The following is a 19,699-nucleotide window of genomic DNA, read 5'->3' as shown; positions in this document are numbered from 1 at the left end:
GCTCTGCAGTGACAGTCACCAAGGAGTCACTGGGATTCTCTTCTGATTCTAACTCTGGAGATTGTTCCCAAGTACAATATATGTGGAGGGACTTGGACAAACTAGAATAGATCCAGTAGCAAGGAAGAAACTGTAAGTGTGCATCATAGAGAAAGAACCCTGGGGGACCCAGGAGAGCCCTCTGCAGAGATCTTAAAAGTGGTGGGTGGAGTGTGATCTGAATTCTGTTAGTAAAGCCAAGGGATTTAACAGAGACCAGTAGGGAAAAATTAAAAGAAGTTTTTTGTTTTTGTTTTTGTTTAAGTCAAAGCAAAACAGTCCTGTGGAGGGAGCATCACGTCATACAAATAATTTGAACAGCTCTGGTTCTAGATCCAGCTATTGTCACTTCGTAGTTGAGATCTCATGCAAGCTTAATTTCCCTGAGACTCAACTTCCCAATCTATAAGATGGGAATAATAGTTGTCCTGAGAACTAAGATATTTTGAAAGAGGCTAGTCCATGACATTTAATCATGGCTGAGTAAATATTCGTTCCTTGCTCTCCCGTTCTAATCATGAACATTGCACAACTGGAGTGGCTTCTTTTATGAAATGGAGAGTTCCCCCTCATGGGGCTGTAGGTAAAAGCTGCAAAAATACCTGTGGGGACATGATATTAGAAACATCAGCATCAATGTGGTTTGGAACCAGGTAATCTCAAATGTCCTTTTACATTTTCCAAAGTCTGGCAGGTCCCTAGTTCTAAGAGATGCTCTCCACGGTAAAGAACAGGGCTCTATGGCAAAATCTGACAGAGACTTTGCTGCCAGCTGTGTGCTATCATGAGCCACAGTGCACATCACAGAGTGAGAGCACTGAGAAGTCCCACAGCAAGCAAAACAAAACAAACACACAAACAAACTAGTCTTGGCTTAAACACATTTGAGTTAGAAATCTTTCCTCCTCTATTCCCCTTAATACCTATATCTGGTAAAATCCATGGAGAAAAAGTTAGTATTATATCAAGTATAATGTATCTCCCCATCTAGGTGATTCTTGGGATAGGAATATATGTGATTTTTCAAATACAAATGCAAGTTCTGTGATGGTCTCAAAGACGGGCTTGAAGTCTGAGGCTGGGTGTGCTTCCTTACCTTTGGCAGGTAGTATCCAGCCAAAGTGGTATCAACCACCACTTCCCTGGGGACATTCAGGGGGATGATGTTGCCCATTCTCTGCACCTCATGGATGACAGCATTGGTGTAGGGCATGAACTCTCTGGCGGCCATGCTTGGCTGCTGCCACTGGCCTAGCACTCTGTCAATCTCAGCATGCACTTTTTCTGGAAGAGAAGAGGGAGATTCTATTATTTTTTGAAACTTTTAGAGTTTCTTTCAATGATGTAGGGTTGTTCTATCAGATCTCACCAGTGGTATTTCAAATAGTGATCAGATTGCAAAGAAATAAAATGTTCCTTAACCCTTCAAAGGGCTTAATTAGAAAATTGTCAACTCAGTCACTTTCCTTGAGTCTAATTAGGCCAAGGAATGGAATACCTAAGATCAATGTGGCTAAGCTCATAGTAGGGTCTTTTTTTATTCAGGCTTCTATGATAAAGTGCCATAAGTAGAGTGGCTTAAAAACAACAGAAATTTTTTTTCATAGATCTGAAGCCTGGGCTGTCTAAGACCAAAGCACCAGCATATTTGGCTCCTGGGGAGAACCCACTTTCTGGTTCAGAGGTGGCACCTAGTTGCTGTGTCCTCACATGTTACAAGGAACAAGGCAGCTTGCTGGGGATGTTTCATAGGGGCACTAATGCCATTCATGAAGACTCATCACCTCCCAATACCACCACTCTGATAATTAGGTTTCCACACAGGGATTTGTTGAGGAAGACACAAGTATTTGGATCCTAGCAGATCTGAAGACTCTCATTTCTCAAGGGTGGCATGGGAGTAGAAAGCGAATAGCAGACTCCTGCTCTACAACATTATTGCCTTAATTTCTTCATCTGATTAGTGAGGCTAAGTCAACTTTCATCTGAAAGATGTTTTGAGAATTACATGAACTCATTTAGGTAAGCATTAAATAGGATCAGGATCGGCATGGCTCAGCTCATGGAAACTGCTAGCTATCTTCCATTTATATTTGCCTCCTTTTCTACAGTCATAGAGATTTGAGCTGGCTACCTGACTGTCCTGCTAAAAGCTACTTTTCCTAGATTTTTCTGGGATCAAGTGTGGCTATATGTATGTATGTATCTATGTGTGTGTGTATACACACACACACACACACACACGCATACACACACATATAAAGCGTGCACTTGTAAAATATTATGTGAAAGAAGTAACGTTTTATTAACAAATATATCCTTTGTAGATGGCAAGCACTTCAGTCTTCTCTATTTTTATTTTGGGGGAGTGGGGGTATTGACCTTGATCTACTCATTTGATCTTCTGACTCATTAATAAATTGTTACCCACAGTTAGAGAAACCATGCCATGACTGTTTCCACCCTCCACCTGTCCAAACTGTTCTAGAACCTGGAGAAATAAAAATGTTAGGAATAGCCATTGACTTGAAGGAATGACATCTGTGCTGAAATCTATATATAAAATGTGCTCTAAGCATGGCAATAGAGGTGCCCTGGTCATCTCTAGAGAAGATCAGGAATGAAGAAACATCTTAGGTAGTAGTATTAGAAGAATTCTTTTAGAAGAGTTGGAGATTCACCATGTGGAGAAACTTAGAAAGCATATTCTTGACAGAGGGAAGACCAGATATTGTGACTTAGAGGCATAAAGAAGGACAGTGTCAAGAAAATGACACAGAATTCAGTGAAACCACCAATGCAGGATGGGTGCTGCTCAGGCAGCACAGGCAGAAAATGGCACATCAGAGGGCGTTATTACCAGACTAAGGAGTCTAGACAGGCTGGGGATGTGGCTCTGTGGGGTGGCAGACAGCTTGCCTTGCATGCATGTGGCCCTGGGTTTGAAGCTTAACACTGGAAAAAAGAAAAAGAAAACAATTCCAAAAATGTGTCTGGGCATTATCAGGGGGAAAGAGGAAGGGATTGCTGAAAAGAATGGAAGAATAAATACTCATATGAGATTGTAACTCTTTGCTGGACCCCATTACAAAGTCAGTTGGCCTCATTGTTTTCCCCTAGACCTAGAGCTTCATGCACACATGGAGTTTAACACTTATCCTACCTGGACTCCTCATATTTCTCTCTAAAAAGTGACGAATGTGTGCATGGTCAAGACTGCACCACCTCCCAACGATTTCTATCTTTCCCTGCTCACCCAGTCAGCTTCTCCTCAATCCTGAGCCATGTGGCCAGGAGGCACCATGTGTCCTAGGCCAGGCACACTCCCTGCCATTCTCACCTTGGACTTCTGGGTAGAGGGCCATGTAAAGCAGACCCCAGCGCAGGGTTGTAGAAGTTGTCTCAGTTCCAGCAAAGAAGAGGTCCAGGGTGCTGCAGATGAGGTTCTCTTCATTGAAACTTGAAGCATTCTTGTCTGTGTACTAGAAGACAGTTATTTGTTGGTTTATTCAGAGGACTTGTGGTTGCCAAAAAACGCTGGGGTTTCATTCAAAGGAAAGAACTTGGAAGGAAAAGTCCTCAGAAGAAATGACTTTCTCCTAAGGGAAAGTCCCTCCTCAGAGGGCAGCAATATCATTAACATTGTCTGCAATGGGGCCTGAGAGAAGGGGTAGGTAACTGGAAGTGCTGGAAACTTTTTACATTATAGTGGATAAAAATCAAAACAACCACTTTTTTATGCCTGTAATTCAGGAAAAGCTATTAGTACAGTGGAAAGAGAATGGGCTGTGAATGAGACAGACTTGGCTTCCAATATCAACCCCATCACTCATTAGATCACTTATTAGCTATATGAACTAGGATAAGTTATTTAACATCTCTGTATTTCCGTTTCCTGCTTTATCAAATGGGAGTAAGAAGCATGCCTTAAGGTGGCATAATAATTTATGTGGTATGCAAAAGGGATATAACAAATACTCAATGAATGTTTGTGCCAATACCAGAAAGTATAAACTGAATTGCACATTTATCATATCTCCCTATACAGCTTTTGTAGTTTAAACCTCATAAATTCCACCAACTATTCCTTATAACACTCTATCATCTTTTCTACCTTCTTCTTGAAAGCTTGTTTTTCAACATTGCTGTTAATGTCAATGGTCACACACCTGTACACCATCTAGCAAATAAAGTCTCCTCCTCTAAGGAGGACATGGTGTACATCTCTTTAATTTGCCTATGCTTAAGCTGAGGAGTCATCCTTGACTTTTCCTTTCTCTCTAGCCACTCTGGCAGGCATTCAAATTTTAATTCTAAAATTAAAAGTAATATGAATTTTATGAATATTTTTCCAATAAGGTGAAATAAGAGCTAAGATGGAAAGAAATTCACCATTCTGCCCCCTCCAGATATAGGAACACATGATCTGATGAGTCAAAGATTATAACATTGATTCAGTGTTGTACATTAGCCAGAGGACCACCACGTTCAAGGCCTGTATCCACTTAGGGTTTTTTTCCTGCTTCTTGTCAGAAAAGTTGGAAAGTGGGTGAGAAGAGGAGGGAGTAGAAGCCCCACTCAGACCTTAAGGTTAAAATCTGGTATCCAGTTCAGCTTTACATGTGTTCTCTGCAGTGACAGCTGAGAGGAGGAGTAGGTTACTGGCCAGATCATCTAAAACAGAGCTTTGAAGCTCAATTTCTCTTTTCCTTTTATATATAGCTCCTTAGGGTACAGGTAGGAGAAGGTGATGGGGATGAAAAGGGAGTATTTGGGGCATTTTCAGGGCCTAAAACCAAATGCCATTAAACCTCTGTCTTTATTTCAAAGTGCCTCAGCATCCTGAGTAATTTTTACTCACCTATGATGAGGTTACAGGGACCAACTCTGTAGGGCTTATAGGCCAGAGAAATTATGCCAGACTTTATCAAGGATAGTGGAAAGCCATTGAGGGTTGAAAGGTAAGGAATCAAACTGTTAAATGATACCCCAGCAGCTCTGTGGAAATTAGGCTGGGAATAGGGTTAAGAATGGAATAGGGTTAAGATTAAATGATACCCCAGGGATTAATCAAGGATTAATGCATCCACATAAAATTGAACCATGATTAAACCATAATTAAATCATGACCACAAAAGATGACAACATATAGCAAAAGGGACTTTGCAGATGTGATTACACTTAAGGGTTTTCAGTTAGGAATATTGTCCTGTATTATCCTTACAAGATGGAGGGAAGAAGATCAAAGTCAGAGAGAGAAAGTGTAAAGATGGAAGCAGGAAGACAAGAGAGGAGAGATGATGCTACCCTGGTGCTAAAGATTGACGAAGGAACAACAAATCAAAGCCTCTGGAAGCTGGGCAAGCCATGGAAACCAATTCTTAGAGACTTCATAGGATCTAAGCTGACCAACATCTTGACTTTAGCCCAGTGAAACTGCATTTGACTTCTGCCATTCAGAACTGGACTTTTGTCATTCAGAACAGTCAGAGAACAAACAACACATCTGTACCATCTTAAGCCACTCGATTTGTGATAACTTGTTACAGTTGCTATTGGAAACTAATATACAGCTATTTGTTCTTTAAGAAAAAAAAATCAAAGGAGACAAATTTGTTTTCCTCACCTTCACAACTTCCTTGAGGTAAGCATCAATAAAGTCTCTTGACTCATCAGGATTCCAGTCTTTCCTGTGTTTTTCAACTTCATGAGAAACAAACAATTTCAGCTTTTCCCAGTTCCTGAAGACAGTTTGATGAGGTCCAGGGAGGAATTTCATTATCCATGGAAAGACGTTGTAGAGCTAATGGCAAAAAACAGAATGATCATGGAGACAGCATGGGGCCACTTTTGCACTTTTGAGGACAGTCATCTCTTTCCATCTCTTTTATTTGCTTATGCTTAAGCTGAGGAGTCATCCTTGACTTCTCCTTTCTCTCTAGTCACTCTGGCAGGCATTCAACCTTCCACACATGCTGGGAGCCATCAGCCAAGTAGGTATGACAATTTCCTTGCAGCGTACCCCCATGTTTCTTTAGTGGAAGGACTCGTGGAAATAGGACATTTTGCAGCTACATTGCATGTAAGGTGACCTTGCTCAAGGACCAGGTGTTTAGGGTGTTCCTGGTTTAGCATAATAGGAGATTAGGGTGTTCCCCATTTAGAATAGGGCGTATCCTGCTGCCTGAGTTCCTCTGGAGTTCTTAGGGTCAGACTGTATTTTTGGGAGACAGAAGCCCAGTGGAGTGGTGGATTTGGGCAGAGAACGTGGATTTCCCCAGAGCGTGTTTGTAGAACGCCAGTGTGAGATCGGGAATAAAGAATTGCTGTTTGAATCTACAAGCTGTGTGGAGGCTCATGATTTGTTCCCAGCCAGAGACTGCGGCACACACACTTCTCATCAGTCCAAGTACTTGCCATCCCACTACAAACCACCACTGTCTCCTACCAAAATGCTGCCATAGCTTTCAGCAATTTCCTTATTCCACTCTTTACCCTGTTCCCAGCCTATTTTCCACAGAGCTGCTGGAGTATCATTTAACAGTTTGATTCCTTACCTTTCAATCCTCCAATGGCTTTCCACTATCCTTGATAAAGTCTGGCATAATTTCTCTGGCCTAGAAGCCCTACAGACTTGGTCCCTGCAACCTCACCACCTCCTTTCTATCCCTCCCTGCCACTTTCCACTGGACAGTCCAACCACAGAGGATTAATGCATCCATATAAAATGCTTCCAGAGAAAAGGAAAAAGTAGTTTTGAAGAAATGCAATCACATTTGTAGCTGACTCTCCCTGGCACCAGTGCAAACCGAGAGGATGCTGAAAGAATATTTTGAGTATATAAAGAGAAAAGAGTCAAACTTCTTTAAATATTAAATTTAAGCAAAATAAAGTATCTTAAGTTTGTTTAATACACTTGCTGCCTTGGCACCCATTCAATTTGACATGAGTCACTTAAAACCTCATTGTACCATAGCTTGGCCTAGTTAAACTTCTCCTTCCTTTGTGATAATAATACATTTTGCTTATTCTTCATATCACTGGCCCCATGGCCACACATCCCATAGCTGCTGACCATGAAATAAACATAATGGTTAATACTGGAGTCATTTAAAATGTTTCCATCTAGAGCCCAAGAGTGTTTTCTTTAAGCTAGCAATTGACCACCCCCAGGAAAGCTCGAGAGACCACCAAGGCCTTTAATGAAGGCTTGGTCTCACAGGTTCTGTCTCTCTCTCTCTCCACCCACTGGTTGAGACACTCCCATTCCCAGATCTCCCATCTGTCTTTGTGGGCCCTCTCACTCTCAGGATTTAGGAGTAGTATCTTGCTTCTGTTATTTCATGAGCTTGCTATACTTTATCTTACCTGATCAGCCCTAAACCTAACTCTCCTGCTGGTCAGGGCTCTCCTAGGAAAGGGTTGTCTTGGCTCATGGTCATTCTCTTGATAGAAATCTCAAGACCAAGATAGAGGAAATCACAGTGTAAAGATCTTTTTGAATCCAAAAGAATTTACCATCAATTGATCTCCACTAAATGAAATTCAGGAGGGGGCTTTAAATCCAAGATAGGATGATAAAAATAAAAACTGATAACTATATAGGTAAATATAAGCAGACATTGCATGAAACAATAATGATCATGTACTCTCCAGTTAAAAAAAGAAGAAACTAAAATACGTGATGACAGTGACCTAAAGGAGTGACAAGAGGTGTGTTCTGTAGATCATGTATTATTTCGGGAGAGCACAAAGGTATTAATCTCAGATGCAGGCAGTTAATTGTGCATATTAAAAATTTTAGGGTAAAGACTAATATAATAATAATAATAATTTTAAGGCAAAGACTAAAGAAATAGAAAAAATCTTAATCTAAATGAATATAGGAAAAAATAAAATAAATTTAATAATAATGAGTCAAAACAGAAGAAAAATAGAAGCCACAAAGTGATCATGAATTAGTTTTTATTTGTCAGTAAATTTGATAAAAGAAACTAAGTGCTCCAATAAAAAGAAAAATATTGTCAACTTTGGTACAAAATTTATATTCATTTTTATGCTGTTTAAAAAGAAAACATCTAATATATAAGGGACTAGAGAAGTAGAATATAGTATATAGTATATACTATATATCTATACATATATATATATGTATAGATATATATAGTATCAAGTGCTGATGGTTATGTAAATAGTGTGAAATCTTTAGTTATCTTTTATGCCCAGATACATATGCAAGACAAATGAGTGAGTGTGTCCACATGAACAGTAGTAAAAGAATATTAGTTGCAGCTCTATTCATAATGTGAAAACTGGAAAATGCTCAAATTTGTTCAAAAATAGCAAATAGATTAACAAACAGGGGCACATTCAATACAAGGCAAAGCTAGTCTGCATTAAAAAAAAAAAAAAAAGAAGAAGAAGAAGAAAAGCAACCAAATCAGGCGAATCTTAAAACAACACACCAGGAGAGAAACTGCACTCAGAAGGGTGCTTGAGGCAGGAAGGAAATGGATATTTTGGAAGTAGCATGGAGAGGAGAGATTCAAAGGCAAGGGCAATGGCAATGTGTTCTTTTGAAAAAGAACAACACAGGTACGTAAGTGTATGTCTTGTATAATTTTGAACTCTACAGGAATCTTAGAAATGTTTCTTCCATTTAGTAAATTTTCAACATTATTAAAAACACTAAAGTCAAAAAGCTGATTTCAAATAAGTTTTTGTTGAATTAATTTTAAAATGTTACATTTCAATTAAAAAACAAAAAGAAGAAGCAGCTATGTGTATATGAGATCAGCCCCAATGGCCTTAACCAGCATATAGAAGATGACTGCTTACTTGACAGAATCTCGATGCTTCCAGAAACGTGACCTCATCCAGTAACTTCAGCAGCTCCTGGAACTGAGCATCCTGGTACTCAAAGCGCTCCCCAAAGGTGATAGAGCAAATGATGTTTGAAACTGCATTGTTGATCTTGAAGTGAGGGTTGAAAGGCTGTCCTGGAGGTAGAGAAAGGTAGAGAGTTCTTCAAAATCATTCGTTTCTTCCTGTTTTTGACAGGAGTCTTTTCTAGCTGACACAGATATACCTACTAGAGAATCCTAGAGGAGGTACTGGCCACAGCCCCCTATATGGAGTCTGTGATACAGTAAGGATACAATCAATGCCAGGGGGGTTGAACTGATAACCAGGACTTAAATATCATAATATGTTTAATGTTTGTCTTTGCGCACTGAATTCTAGCACTCCTTGAGAGAAGTGTCATGGTATTTGTTTCCTATTGTATCCTCAGAGCCTAGGACAGTGCTGGTCATAGGGCAAGCACTTAGACACTTAAAAAGTATCTATCCAGTGAATGCATAGGCCACAGGCTCCTGTAAATGCTCTTGTGAAATGCTCACCATTTTCCTCTTTGATTGCCTCAACAAGGTGGTAGGCCTCCTCCTGGATACGTTCCTCTAGGCTCTTCCTTCCTAAACCAAAGTTCTTTAATGTTGTCAGGGTGAACCTTCTTTGTTCCTTCCATATTTGGCCATTAGACATGATCAATCCTAGGGGGGAAAAGTCAATATTATGGTATTCTGATTCTACTATGCAAATATCTGGCAAATTGAATGGAAATGTGTATCAGATGGAAAAGAGGAGGGACATTAAGGCACCTGAATATTATTCAAAGAAATAAGACCTAAAGCAATGTACACAATGGCTAACAGTTATTGATTACTTACAACATCAGGTACTTTAGTGTTTTTTATGTACTACGTAATTTAACACTCATAGAAGCTCTATGGGATAGATACAATTATTGCCTGCCCCTCCTCTGCCCTCCCCTGAATTTTACTGAATAAGGGATAAAGTAAATTTTGCAAGGTCATATAGTAATCAGTTAACCAGGTACTCAAATTCAAGTCTCCCTGATTCCAAAACTCATGCTTTAATCAGTAGCCACATAAGTACAGTTCAGTAGTTATGACAAGCTAAGTACCAAGAATGCACTCAGAGATAAGTCAAAGTCCATAATTGTTAGAAGGCAAAGAAAGGCTTTATAGGAGATGTCCTAAGTGTGACCTTAAAAGATGAAGGAATCACTCAACAAAGCAAGAGACCAGTGAGTATTCCACACAGAAAGAACAGCATAGGAGAAGGGGGGGGGGGAACATCCCGTTGTGTGCAAAAGACCACCATCCATTTCACTACACAGGCAATGCCATGCACCCCTCCACTTCCCCATGGCTACTCCTCAACTTCTTGTGATACCTGGCTTTGACTCTGTTGTGGGAAACAAGACTGGTGGAGAAGCAGCAAGCAATACTCAGAGAGGAGAACTCCAATCTCTATTTTATGCTGACGCGCCCAGAGGAGAGCAAAACTCCAAATTCTGAGCCCTGATCCACAGTTTCTCACAACATTTATTCATGATTTCATGTCATCTTAGACCCATCCTATCATTGGGGCTTTTTTCTCTTAAAATTTTTCCTAATCTACTCTGCTAAAGGCCCTGTGCAGGGTGTCTAACATGCTCACAGAAACAGGTAGGAAGAAAGTGCTCTTTCAAGAGAGAATAGTCAGAGCCCTAGGGCAGTTATTTACAATTCAAAAGGTTAATCAACCCATGGTTAATTAGGCTTCCAAGAGAAAGGCTGTGAGAGGGGAGAGCAACTGACCCTTCTCCAGGCATAGGTTTCTTACCATAACATTTTTAAAAATATATTTTAGATGTGTAGACCTTTATTATTTTATTCATTTACTTATACATAGTGCTGAGAATTGAGCCCAGTGCCTCACATGTGCTAGGCAAGCGCTCTACCACTGAGCCACAGCCTCAGTCCCTCTTACCGTAACATTTTTATAATTCATTTCACAACCAGGTCTGGTTTTGCCATCACAGCTCCACCAACCTAATGAAATGTCCATCCTTACAGTCAGTCCAGGACTATCTTTCAACCTCATTCCACTTGATCTTTTAGCAGCATGAGATGCTTTTTTAATTGCACACTCATTTCTGGTGGAGTTCAGGGTATACACTTCCATATTTTCTTCTTAATACCCTCAAGAAACTTCTTATATCTTTTTCTGTTTCATCTTCTATCAAATCTTGAAATGGCAGAGTTCTTTGAAGATTAGGTATGAAGCTTTTTCACACACTGTCTCCTCTTCTGTTATAATTAGGTGATGTGGTTACTTCATTATCAAAGCATCCAGAGTTTGTGCAGAACATGTGGTTTCTCCAAAATCTCTATCAGGAACCACTCAGACAAATCTTTAAAAGGAGATATTTTCAACCAGAAAATGTGGGCATTTGGCTTCTTATAAGGGCAGGCATTTCATAATGAGGTTAACTTCCGGGAGTGTCAGAAAATTATAGGCATAGAGGCATGGTGAAGAGACCATAGCATTTCAAATGCACACATTACAGTCATCAATAAACTTACCATTTTTCCTAAAGATACGTTCTCGGAGAGGGGTTACAGGGCGGTGCACGAAGGACTGGTCTGTCTGAGAAAGAACTTCTTTGATTAAGGGCAGTCCAGTTATGAGCACTGAAGACAGGTTACCAAAATCCAGGCTAAGAACATTCCCATATTTCTTCACCAACTGAAAAACAGTTATAGTCACAGTTGAACATGCACTTGTCTGGGTGTCTGGGGACACAGGCATGTGTGAAGCTAAAGGGCTCACATTGAGGGAAGCGTGTGTGCGGACACACACCTTGGTGTGATAGGAAGAGTTTGAACTTTTTCTCCTCAACTAAATTCAAATTTAGTTCACAGAGGGATTGGAAGTTTCCTTATGAACATATATTCATATATTCAACCAGTATTAATAGAGTGAGCATCTACCATGTGTCACTAAAAGAAGGCATAAAATAAACAAGGTTCCTAACTTTAGGCATCCTAGAGTTTAGTGAAAGCAGAAAATGCAGCATATATGAACTCGAAAATTTGCTAGATATGTTTTTTTTTTTCCTTTTTTCTTTTTCTTATGGGGAGGGGGAATCTTGTTGTTTTAAAATATGATTTTCTGGGTTATCAGTATCCATTTTCAGTTTAGTGGGTTTTAATTTTAGAATTTTAACAACTTTTATTAATTTATATAAATAATTTTTCTCTATCTAAAGATATTAAATAGCCCTTAAGATTTTGTTTTTCCTATATACATTTTTTTGTGTCTTCATATTATATTGTTTTGTCTTTAAGTTTTATGTTGGGTATGTTTAATGTAAGTCTGGTGTAGCAAATATGGAATTTAGGAACTTAAATCTTTTTTTTTTTTCTTTTGTTAGGTTGTAGCTGGCAATGAGCAGTAAAATGCAGGCAAGGTCACAGGTATTCTTTAACTTATGTTAGTGTCTTCTTTAAATTATTTCAGAAGTAAAGAAGAAAGCAAAATGTGATAATTTGTAGGAAAAAAACAGAAACAAAAGGAGCTAATCAAGAAATATGTCAAGAGAAAAGGATTAATGAGACTAACTCTTGATAGGGTCCATTGATGTTGAACTGAAGCTATGAATTATGGCTAAAAGTACCTCCATTTATCTAGGGAGGAAGATTCCTTTTTTAGTGCAGGCGCACTAAGGTAACTTCTGACCACCAATTGACCCCAGTGCCGACATTAACATGGGATTGTGAAAGATTGAACAAGATTCGTTGTAGCTGGAGAAAATGCCCGTTTATTGAAGAACAGCTCTGCATATTTATAGAGCCGGGGGTGGTTTGACAGTTATGTCAGTTTAAAGGTTCAACAGTTTGAGAGTTGGCATGGGGTGCTTTCTGATTGGTGGGTAAGATCTTGTGAGCCAACAGGACTAGTCTGATTGGTGGGTAAGGATCATGTGAGCCAGCAGGGCTCACCATTGGATGGCTCTTCTCGGGGGAAGACAGAGGGTTTGAGAAGCCAGGTCATCCTGCAGCTAATTTTGTTTGGCATGCCCTGCACACCACCCTGTCCTGCCCCTAACACCCTCAATTCCACTCTTCATTCCTAGTCCAATCTAGCTCCCTCCCCCTCTCAATTAAGGCTGCTCTTCAAACTCTCTCCTACCTGGGTGTCTCTGAAACCAGCTTGCTTCTCTCTTTAACTTTCTCGAAATATCCCAGCTTTCCAAACCAGCTTGCTTCTCTCACTTATCGCTGTTCCCAGCTTTCCCTAGTCACATCCAAGAAAGTAGGGGCTTTGAAATAAAGAAGGCAGCTTCTCCCACACTCTGAACGAAGGCAGCCATGGGAGGATGATGGCCCATTGTTACCAGATTTCCCTTTGAGAGCAGTCAGATCTCTCCAGGTTTTATGTGAAACACCTCAACCTTAAATACTGACATTTGAAATTCTTACGAAACTGGGAGGGTAAACAAAATACACATGTTCCTCCTTAGGCCCAGAAGGCAACTGATAAAGTGCTCTCTTATGATCACACTTATTCAGGGGTCATCATGCTCCAGACACCTAAGTTGTTTGTTAGAAGGACAACACACAATGGTCCCACCACCAGCCAGATCCAAGCAAGTAGGGGGTCTGTGAGGAGGAGAAGGGGGGGTCTGGCTGGAGGAGGCTCTTAGGGTCACTTGCTTTGAATCTCCAGACATAGGGTGAAGAGAGGACCCAAGAGGGGCCAGAAATGAGGGGGGGCATTGACAAGAGTACTTAATGACAGGTGTTGATCTTGGCTCTCCTGATGAAGGGGTAGGAGTGCCGGGCTTAAGGCTGGAAATATGAATCCACGGGGTAAGTTGGTTATTAGACAGCTTGAGTTTGGCCACCAAGGGAGTGCACATAATCACCTGAGCAGGGCCCTCACATTTTGGTTTTAGAGGGAGCTTTTACCCCCGTGGGCAATAGTAAACAAGTTGACCAGGTGTTAAGGAGGTAGGGTTTTGAAAGAGACTGGGGTCAGGCAGGAGCCAGTCTTGATAGCACCAGAGTTCAGAGCGTAGATGGAAGAGGAGGGGCAGGGCATCTGTAGGCAATACGGGAGGAATGAGGGGACGGCCATACATGACTTCGAAAGGTGAGAGATTAGAAGGCTTCTTTGGCAAGGTCCTAATGTGCAATAAAGCCAAGGGGAGCACCTTTACCCAGTTCAGGCTTAATTCCATGGTGAGCTTGGTGAGGGTCTCTTTAAGGGACCGATTGGTCCTTTCAACCTTTCCGGAAGCCTGGAGGGCTGCAAGGGCAATGGAAATGCCAAGGGAGTGATATGGCATGAGTCAGTCCCCGTGTTATCTTCGAGGTGAATTCTGGGCCATTGTCTGATTGGATAAAAGTGGGCATCCTGAAACGGGGGATTATGTGAGTAAGCAACAGATCAATTACCATAGAGGCCCATTTGTTAGAAGTGGGAAAGGCTTTAACCCATCCCAAAAAAAGTATATGACCATGGGCCTGATGAGAAGGGAAAAGTTTAGGTTTTATTGGTTCTCTGGCAGATCTGACAAGCGGAAGTGATCTGTTGTAGGAGGGTTTTATCACGTGGGGAAAGGGTGAAAAAGGAGTGAAAGAAAGTAGTGAGACTCTGTGGACTAGAATGGAATAGACAGTGAAGAAACTGGAAGAGTTGTTGGGGATCTTTGGGCCGATCCCTGGTGGTAACGAAGAGTAGCAGAGAGGAGGTAAAGCTCTGGAGGGCGGCTGATCGAGCCGCTTGATTGGCCTTGGAATTCCCCATAGTAGTAAAGGAGGAGTCAGTTTGGTGGGCCTTGCAATGGATTATTCCCAGTTAGGAAGGCAGCCTGGAGGCTTGTAGTAGACCAGAAATAAATGTGGAATTAATGACTGCCATCCCTCTGGTGGTCAATACCCACTTTCTTTCCAAATGGCTTCGTGGGAGATCAGGATATGGACGATGTATTATATAGGGAGAGGGCTTTTCCCTCCTCTAGCTTGCATGCTCTTGTGGCAGTTATGAATTCAGCTTGTTGGTTGGTGGTATTGGTGGGAAAGGTTTTGCCTCTATGATGGATGAGATGGGAATGACAGCATACCCTGCCACTTTAAGCCCTTCGTGTATAAAGGAGCTACCATCTGAGAACCAGATGAAGTCTGAAGAGGACAGGGTCCCTCAGAATGGTGGTAGGGCAGGGTAAAATCGTATCTCCTGGCATTTGTGGATGGGATCTTGTGAGGGAGAAGATGGGAGGAGGGAGGCAGGGTTTAATGGAGAGCAGGGCTGAAAAGAGATGGAGGGGTTTTCAAGGAGAGACAAGGAGGGATAGAACCCTGGAAGGAGGAAGTGACTGTAGCCCCTTGTAAGTGAGGAAATCCTTTAGATGGTGAGGAGATGAGATGGTTAACAGGGAGCCAAAGGTAAGCTTATGTGCTTCTTTCTGGAGGTCATGGGCTGCTGCTAGGGCTCTGAGGCATGGGGGCCAGCCCTGAAGCTGAGGTTGGATAGGTAGGCCACTGGTACAAATGTGCGGCCATATTCCTGACCCAGAATGCCCAGACTTTGTCCCTGTTTCTCATATTCATAGAGGGTGAAGGGTTGGGAGAGGTCAGGGAGATGCAGGGTGGGTGCCCAGAGGAAGGCCTTTTTAAAGGGCTTCCCTACCCCTGAGGGTAGGGGTTCACCTTGGGGGCCCTTGGCCAGATTATATAGCAGCCTGTCGAGGAGGGAGAATCCAGGTCCTGAAGTACCAGCCAAACCCAAGAAGGAGAGTATGTCATCTTTGGTCTTTGGTGTAGGTATAGACACAATAAGCTGTTTTTCTGTCTACTGTAATGGCCTTTTCCCATTAAGAGATATGTGACCCCTTTACATGCTATTTGGGCCTTTTGTCAAAAGGCCCAATATCCCTTTAAGGCCAAGAAAGTAGGAGAACTGTGTTATCTGTTGAGCGCCCTTTGGACAGGCTAGAAGAATTCTTAGAGGTTTGCAAGAGATGCAGAGAGCAGGATTGGATCAGAGCAAGAAGAAAGCCTGGACATAAGCGATCTCTACCCATTTTTTTTGAATGCTCACAGTAATTGTAGAGATCCCTTGGAGGGATCCAGGGACCCAAAAAGAGGCCATCTACTTTAGTTGTCTAAGGGATAAGTGGGCCAGGCCTGGGTGCTATATTTGATCCAAGAGGCACTGTAGGGGAGAGTTGACCGGCAGAGAGGACACATAACCCATGTAAGGAGGAGGGAAGAGGACGCAGAGAAGGAGGAAACTGATTTATTGGTAAAAGGGGTGTCCCTGCTAGAGCCAAAAAAATCAGGAGTGCCTAAGTGGCAGGTTCGAGCTGCAGAGATTGGTCGTCACCGAATCCTGACATTCGAAGCTCTCGTCCTGGATGGAGCTGGAGCCATGGGAGACCTTGGCCAAGGCTTTTTGGGACCCCTCCTGGAGAGGCCGGAGACTCCCAGGGCTGGAAAGAAGAGGCAGGACAAGAGAGTGGAAGGGGAGGGTAAGCGTCTCTCTAGCAGCCGAGTCTTAAAGGTGAGAGGACTAGGACTTTAGGAATCTGCCCAAGGAAAGAGTCCCTGAGGGTCTTAAAGGCTGTGGTGGGGTGCTTTCCCCCCTGCAGGTGGGTAAAGAGATTTGCCGGACGATAATCAACATATTGCAAGAGGAGGTTAGGGACACTGAGGGTGAAAAGATTGGAGGTCGGAGGCCAAGGTTTGTCCAAAGAGGTGTGGACTATCTTGAAATCCCTGAGGAAGGACAGTCCAGGTTAGTTGTGGAGAATGTCTGGTGGTGGGATCTGTCCAGGTAAAGGCAAAAAGATCTTGTGATTCGGGGGCAAGGGGAATGGAGAAGAAAGCATTCTTTAAATCTATGACCTTCAAAATGGGTGACAGTGTGGGGGATCTGAGACAGCAGGGTGTATGGGCTGGGAACCAAAGGATGTATGGGCCTAAAGGAGGTGTTGATGAGTCGTAGGTCCTGAACTAAGCCATAGGACCCGTTGGGCTTTTTTACCGCTAGTATGGGAGTATTGTAAGGGGAATGAATAGGACGGAGGTACCCCTTGCTAAGAAGGTCCTGAATAATAGGTTGTAGGCCCAGAAGAGCTTTTGTGGACAGGAGGTTGAGCCTGATTGGGATCTTTACTAGTGGGCAGGAAACGGTGGAGGGGGTGTGGGTATCCCATACATTCGGGTCAACCAGGTTCATAGGTAAGAGGTAGTGATCATTTTTAGGATGGTGTTCTGCCAAAAGGGCCAGAAAAGATGAACAGGCCAATTCTGGGGCCTGACTGATGCCAGGAGCCCAGATGTTGATTATTGTATTGAATTTAGAGAGAATATCTCGGTCGAGCAAAGGAACTGGACATTGGGGCATAACTAGGAATATCTGAAAGAATGGGAAGTTGTCTACAGAACAGAGTAATAGGGGAGTCTTTCTTGGATAGATGGTCTTTCCTCCTACCCTGACAATAGGAGAGGTGGACGGCACTGTTTGCCCCCAGAATTCTGTCAGGACTGAGAAGGTAGCCCCGGTGTCAAGAAGAAAATCAACCTTGTGTCCATCCACCTGAATCCGCACCCTGGGTTCCTGTCTATTGATAGTTTCAGCCAGGGAAAAGGACCCAAGGCACCGTGAATTGATTGCCATGCCCAGAAGGTTGGAGGGTTCCCTGGCCATAGGCCTCCTATGGGATCTAGGACAGTCAGAGCCCCAATGACCTTGTTGTTGACATTTAGGGCATGGGGTACGCGGAGTGTGTGGTACGGGGCATGCCCTGGCCCAATGTCCCTCCTTGCCACACTTGAAGCAGGTGCTAGGAAGCGGGGGGAGCGGCGGGTTTCGGTGATGGGCAGCACACAAGGAAGCACCCTGCAGGGCCTGGGCGAACATCTGAAACTTCTCAGTCTGGGGGATGGCAGGGCCTTGCTCGAGCTTTTTTAATTTGGCCCGGATGTCGGGGTAGCTCTGTGAGAGGAAATATGTCATAAGGACATGATGGCCATCTGGGGTTTTGGGATCTAGGTTACTGCTGAAGGGCTTTCATAAGCCGATCCAGAAATTCCAATGGGGTATCTTGTAATTTTTGGAAATTGACAGCTTTACGTGCCGCTTTTTTGAGCCCAGCAATAATATATATAGAGAATCGGTCCCTACTCTGTATGCCAGTTTGTGTATAATCCCAGTCGGGAGTTTGATCTGGGGTAGCAAGTGGCCCCAGAGTCTGATTGGGAATAACTCAGTGAGTTTCATCGTCATGGGCTCTGGCAAGTTCCCAGACTCTGGTACGTTCCTCAAGAAGGAGAGTATTAGCCAATAACATATAAGTGAGGTTATAAGCCTGGAGGACCCATTGAAACTCTCTTCTGTGGTGAATGAGCCCAACCTTCGCTCAAGTTGTGTGAGGGTTATTCATAGAGAATGGGACATGTACCTAGATAATGCCCTCAGGTCCAGCAACCTCTCTTAAGGTGGCCATGTTTGTGGGACTAGGGAGCGGGATCTAGTTTAGGGGAAACTAAAGGTGTTGGCTGAGTCAGGGGGAGCACCTGAGGGACTGGACAGAGCCCTCAGGGGAGGTCGGTAGGAGGGGGTTCATCTGCCAGATAGGTCAGAGTGAGAGCAAAGAAGAGAAAAAGCCTCAACACAGGGGATCTCCTTCCACATTTTCGAGCGCTCACAGAAGTTAAACAGATCTCTGAGAATTGAGGATCTAGGGATCCTCCTGGGGGCCATTGACTTTGATTGTCTAATTGATAGTAAGGCCAATCTTGTGTGCAGAATTTAACAAGGAGGAGTCTGTAGGGAAGGAAGAAGAGGCCCCCATAGGTCAGGAGAGGGACAAGGATGAGAGAGAGAGAGAGAGAGAGAGAGAGAGAGAGAAGTGCCTGTTCTTCCACCCCTCAGGATCTCCTGCTCATGAACCAGGTTCCAGAGAGTCCACCATGACTGTGAAGGTCGTGGTGGGGTGCGTTCTCTCCTCCAGATTGGGCTTCAGAGGTTTGCCAGATGATCAAGGTCTAAGCCCCTGCATATAGCCCATCTGAAGTTGGATACCTGATAGGGGAACTCACCTACTGAAGAGCCAGTGTTGTGTGAGTAGTAGCAATGCTCGAAACAGTGGACGAGGACGGCAAGCCTTGAGAGAGGGGGCCCCCCAGCAGCAAGGCATTCCTCCTCCCTGGTTTGGGCATCAATGAAAAAACGAACAAGGCATGTCGTCCTCGGAGAAAATGCCTGTTTATTGAAGAACAGCTCTGCATATTTATAGAGCCAGGGGTGGTTTGACAGTTATGACAGTTTAATGGTTGAACGGTTTGAGAGTTGGCATGGGTGCTTTCTGATTGGTGGGTAAGGATCATGTGAGCCAGCAGGGCTAGTCTGATTGGTGGGTAAGGATCATGTGAGCCAGCAGGGCTAGTCTGAGAGCTGGGTAAGGATCATGTGAGCCAGCAGGGCTAATATGATTAGTGGGTAAGGATCATGTGAGGCAGCAAGGCTCACCATTAAACAGCTCTTCTCGGGGGATGGGGAAGTTAGTCTTTGGAGCCAGGGCGACTCCCAACATTGACTGCCTTATAGATGTATCCCCTCTAAATAGAGTAGCCACCATGACAGTTCTGGAGAGGACCAATTAAGGTCTAAAACTCCTCCACGTGATGTGAAGGAAGAGTTGAACACCTATTTGCCAAAGAGTACAGAAGGTGGTCCTCAGTTCTCCTGGTAAACATCAAATAGGAATGAAATTGGGGGTAGCATTGTTTACCTTGTCATT

The 19,699-nt window shown here is 43.0% G+C and overlaps 1 protein-coding gene across 1 annotated transcript in view; it reads right to left on the bottom strand.

Annotated features, from left to right (window-relative positions):
- The window catches only part of LOC143404001 (cytochrome P450 2J2-like), a 42,043-nt gene that overhangs the window by 12,233 nt on the left and 10,111 nt on the right, over positions 1-19,699 (bottom strand). The window contains exons 2-7 of the mRNA XM_076862358.2: positions 11,472-11,634; positions 9,441-9,590; positions 8,878-9,038; positions 5,666-5,842; positions 3,380-3,521; positions 1,136-1,323 (exon numbers count right to left, since the gene is read on the bottom strand). Coding sequence (XP_076718473.2) covers positions 1,136-1,323; positions 3,380-3,521; positions 5,666-5,842; positions 8,878-9,038; positions 9,441-9,590; positions 11,472-11,634 — 981 coding nt within the window. The remainder of the gene's footprint in view (positions 1-1,135; positions 1,324-3,379; positions 3,522-5,665; positions 5,843-8,877; positions 9,039-9,440; positions 9,591-11,471; positions 11,635-19,699) is intronic.

Source organism: Callospermophilus lateralis, chromosome 7, assembly GCF_048772815.1.
Source record: "Callospermophilus lateralis isolate mCalLat2 chromosome 7, mCalLat2.hap1, whole genome shotgun sequence".
In the NCBI taxonomy this organism is placed as follows: domain Eukaryota; kingdom Metazoa; phylum Chordata; class Mammalia; order Rodentia; family Sciuridae; genus Callospermophilus; species Callospermophilus lateralis.
Note: the sequence above shows the minus strand (reverse complement) of the source record. Positions and strands in the feature narration are given on the sequence as shown.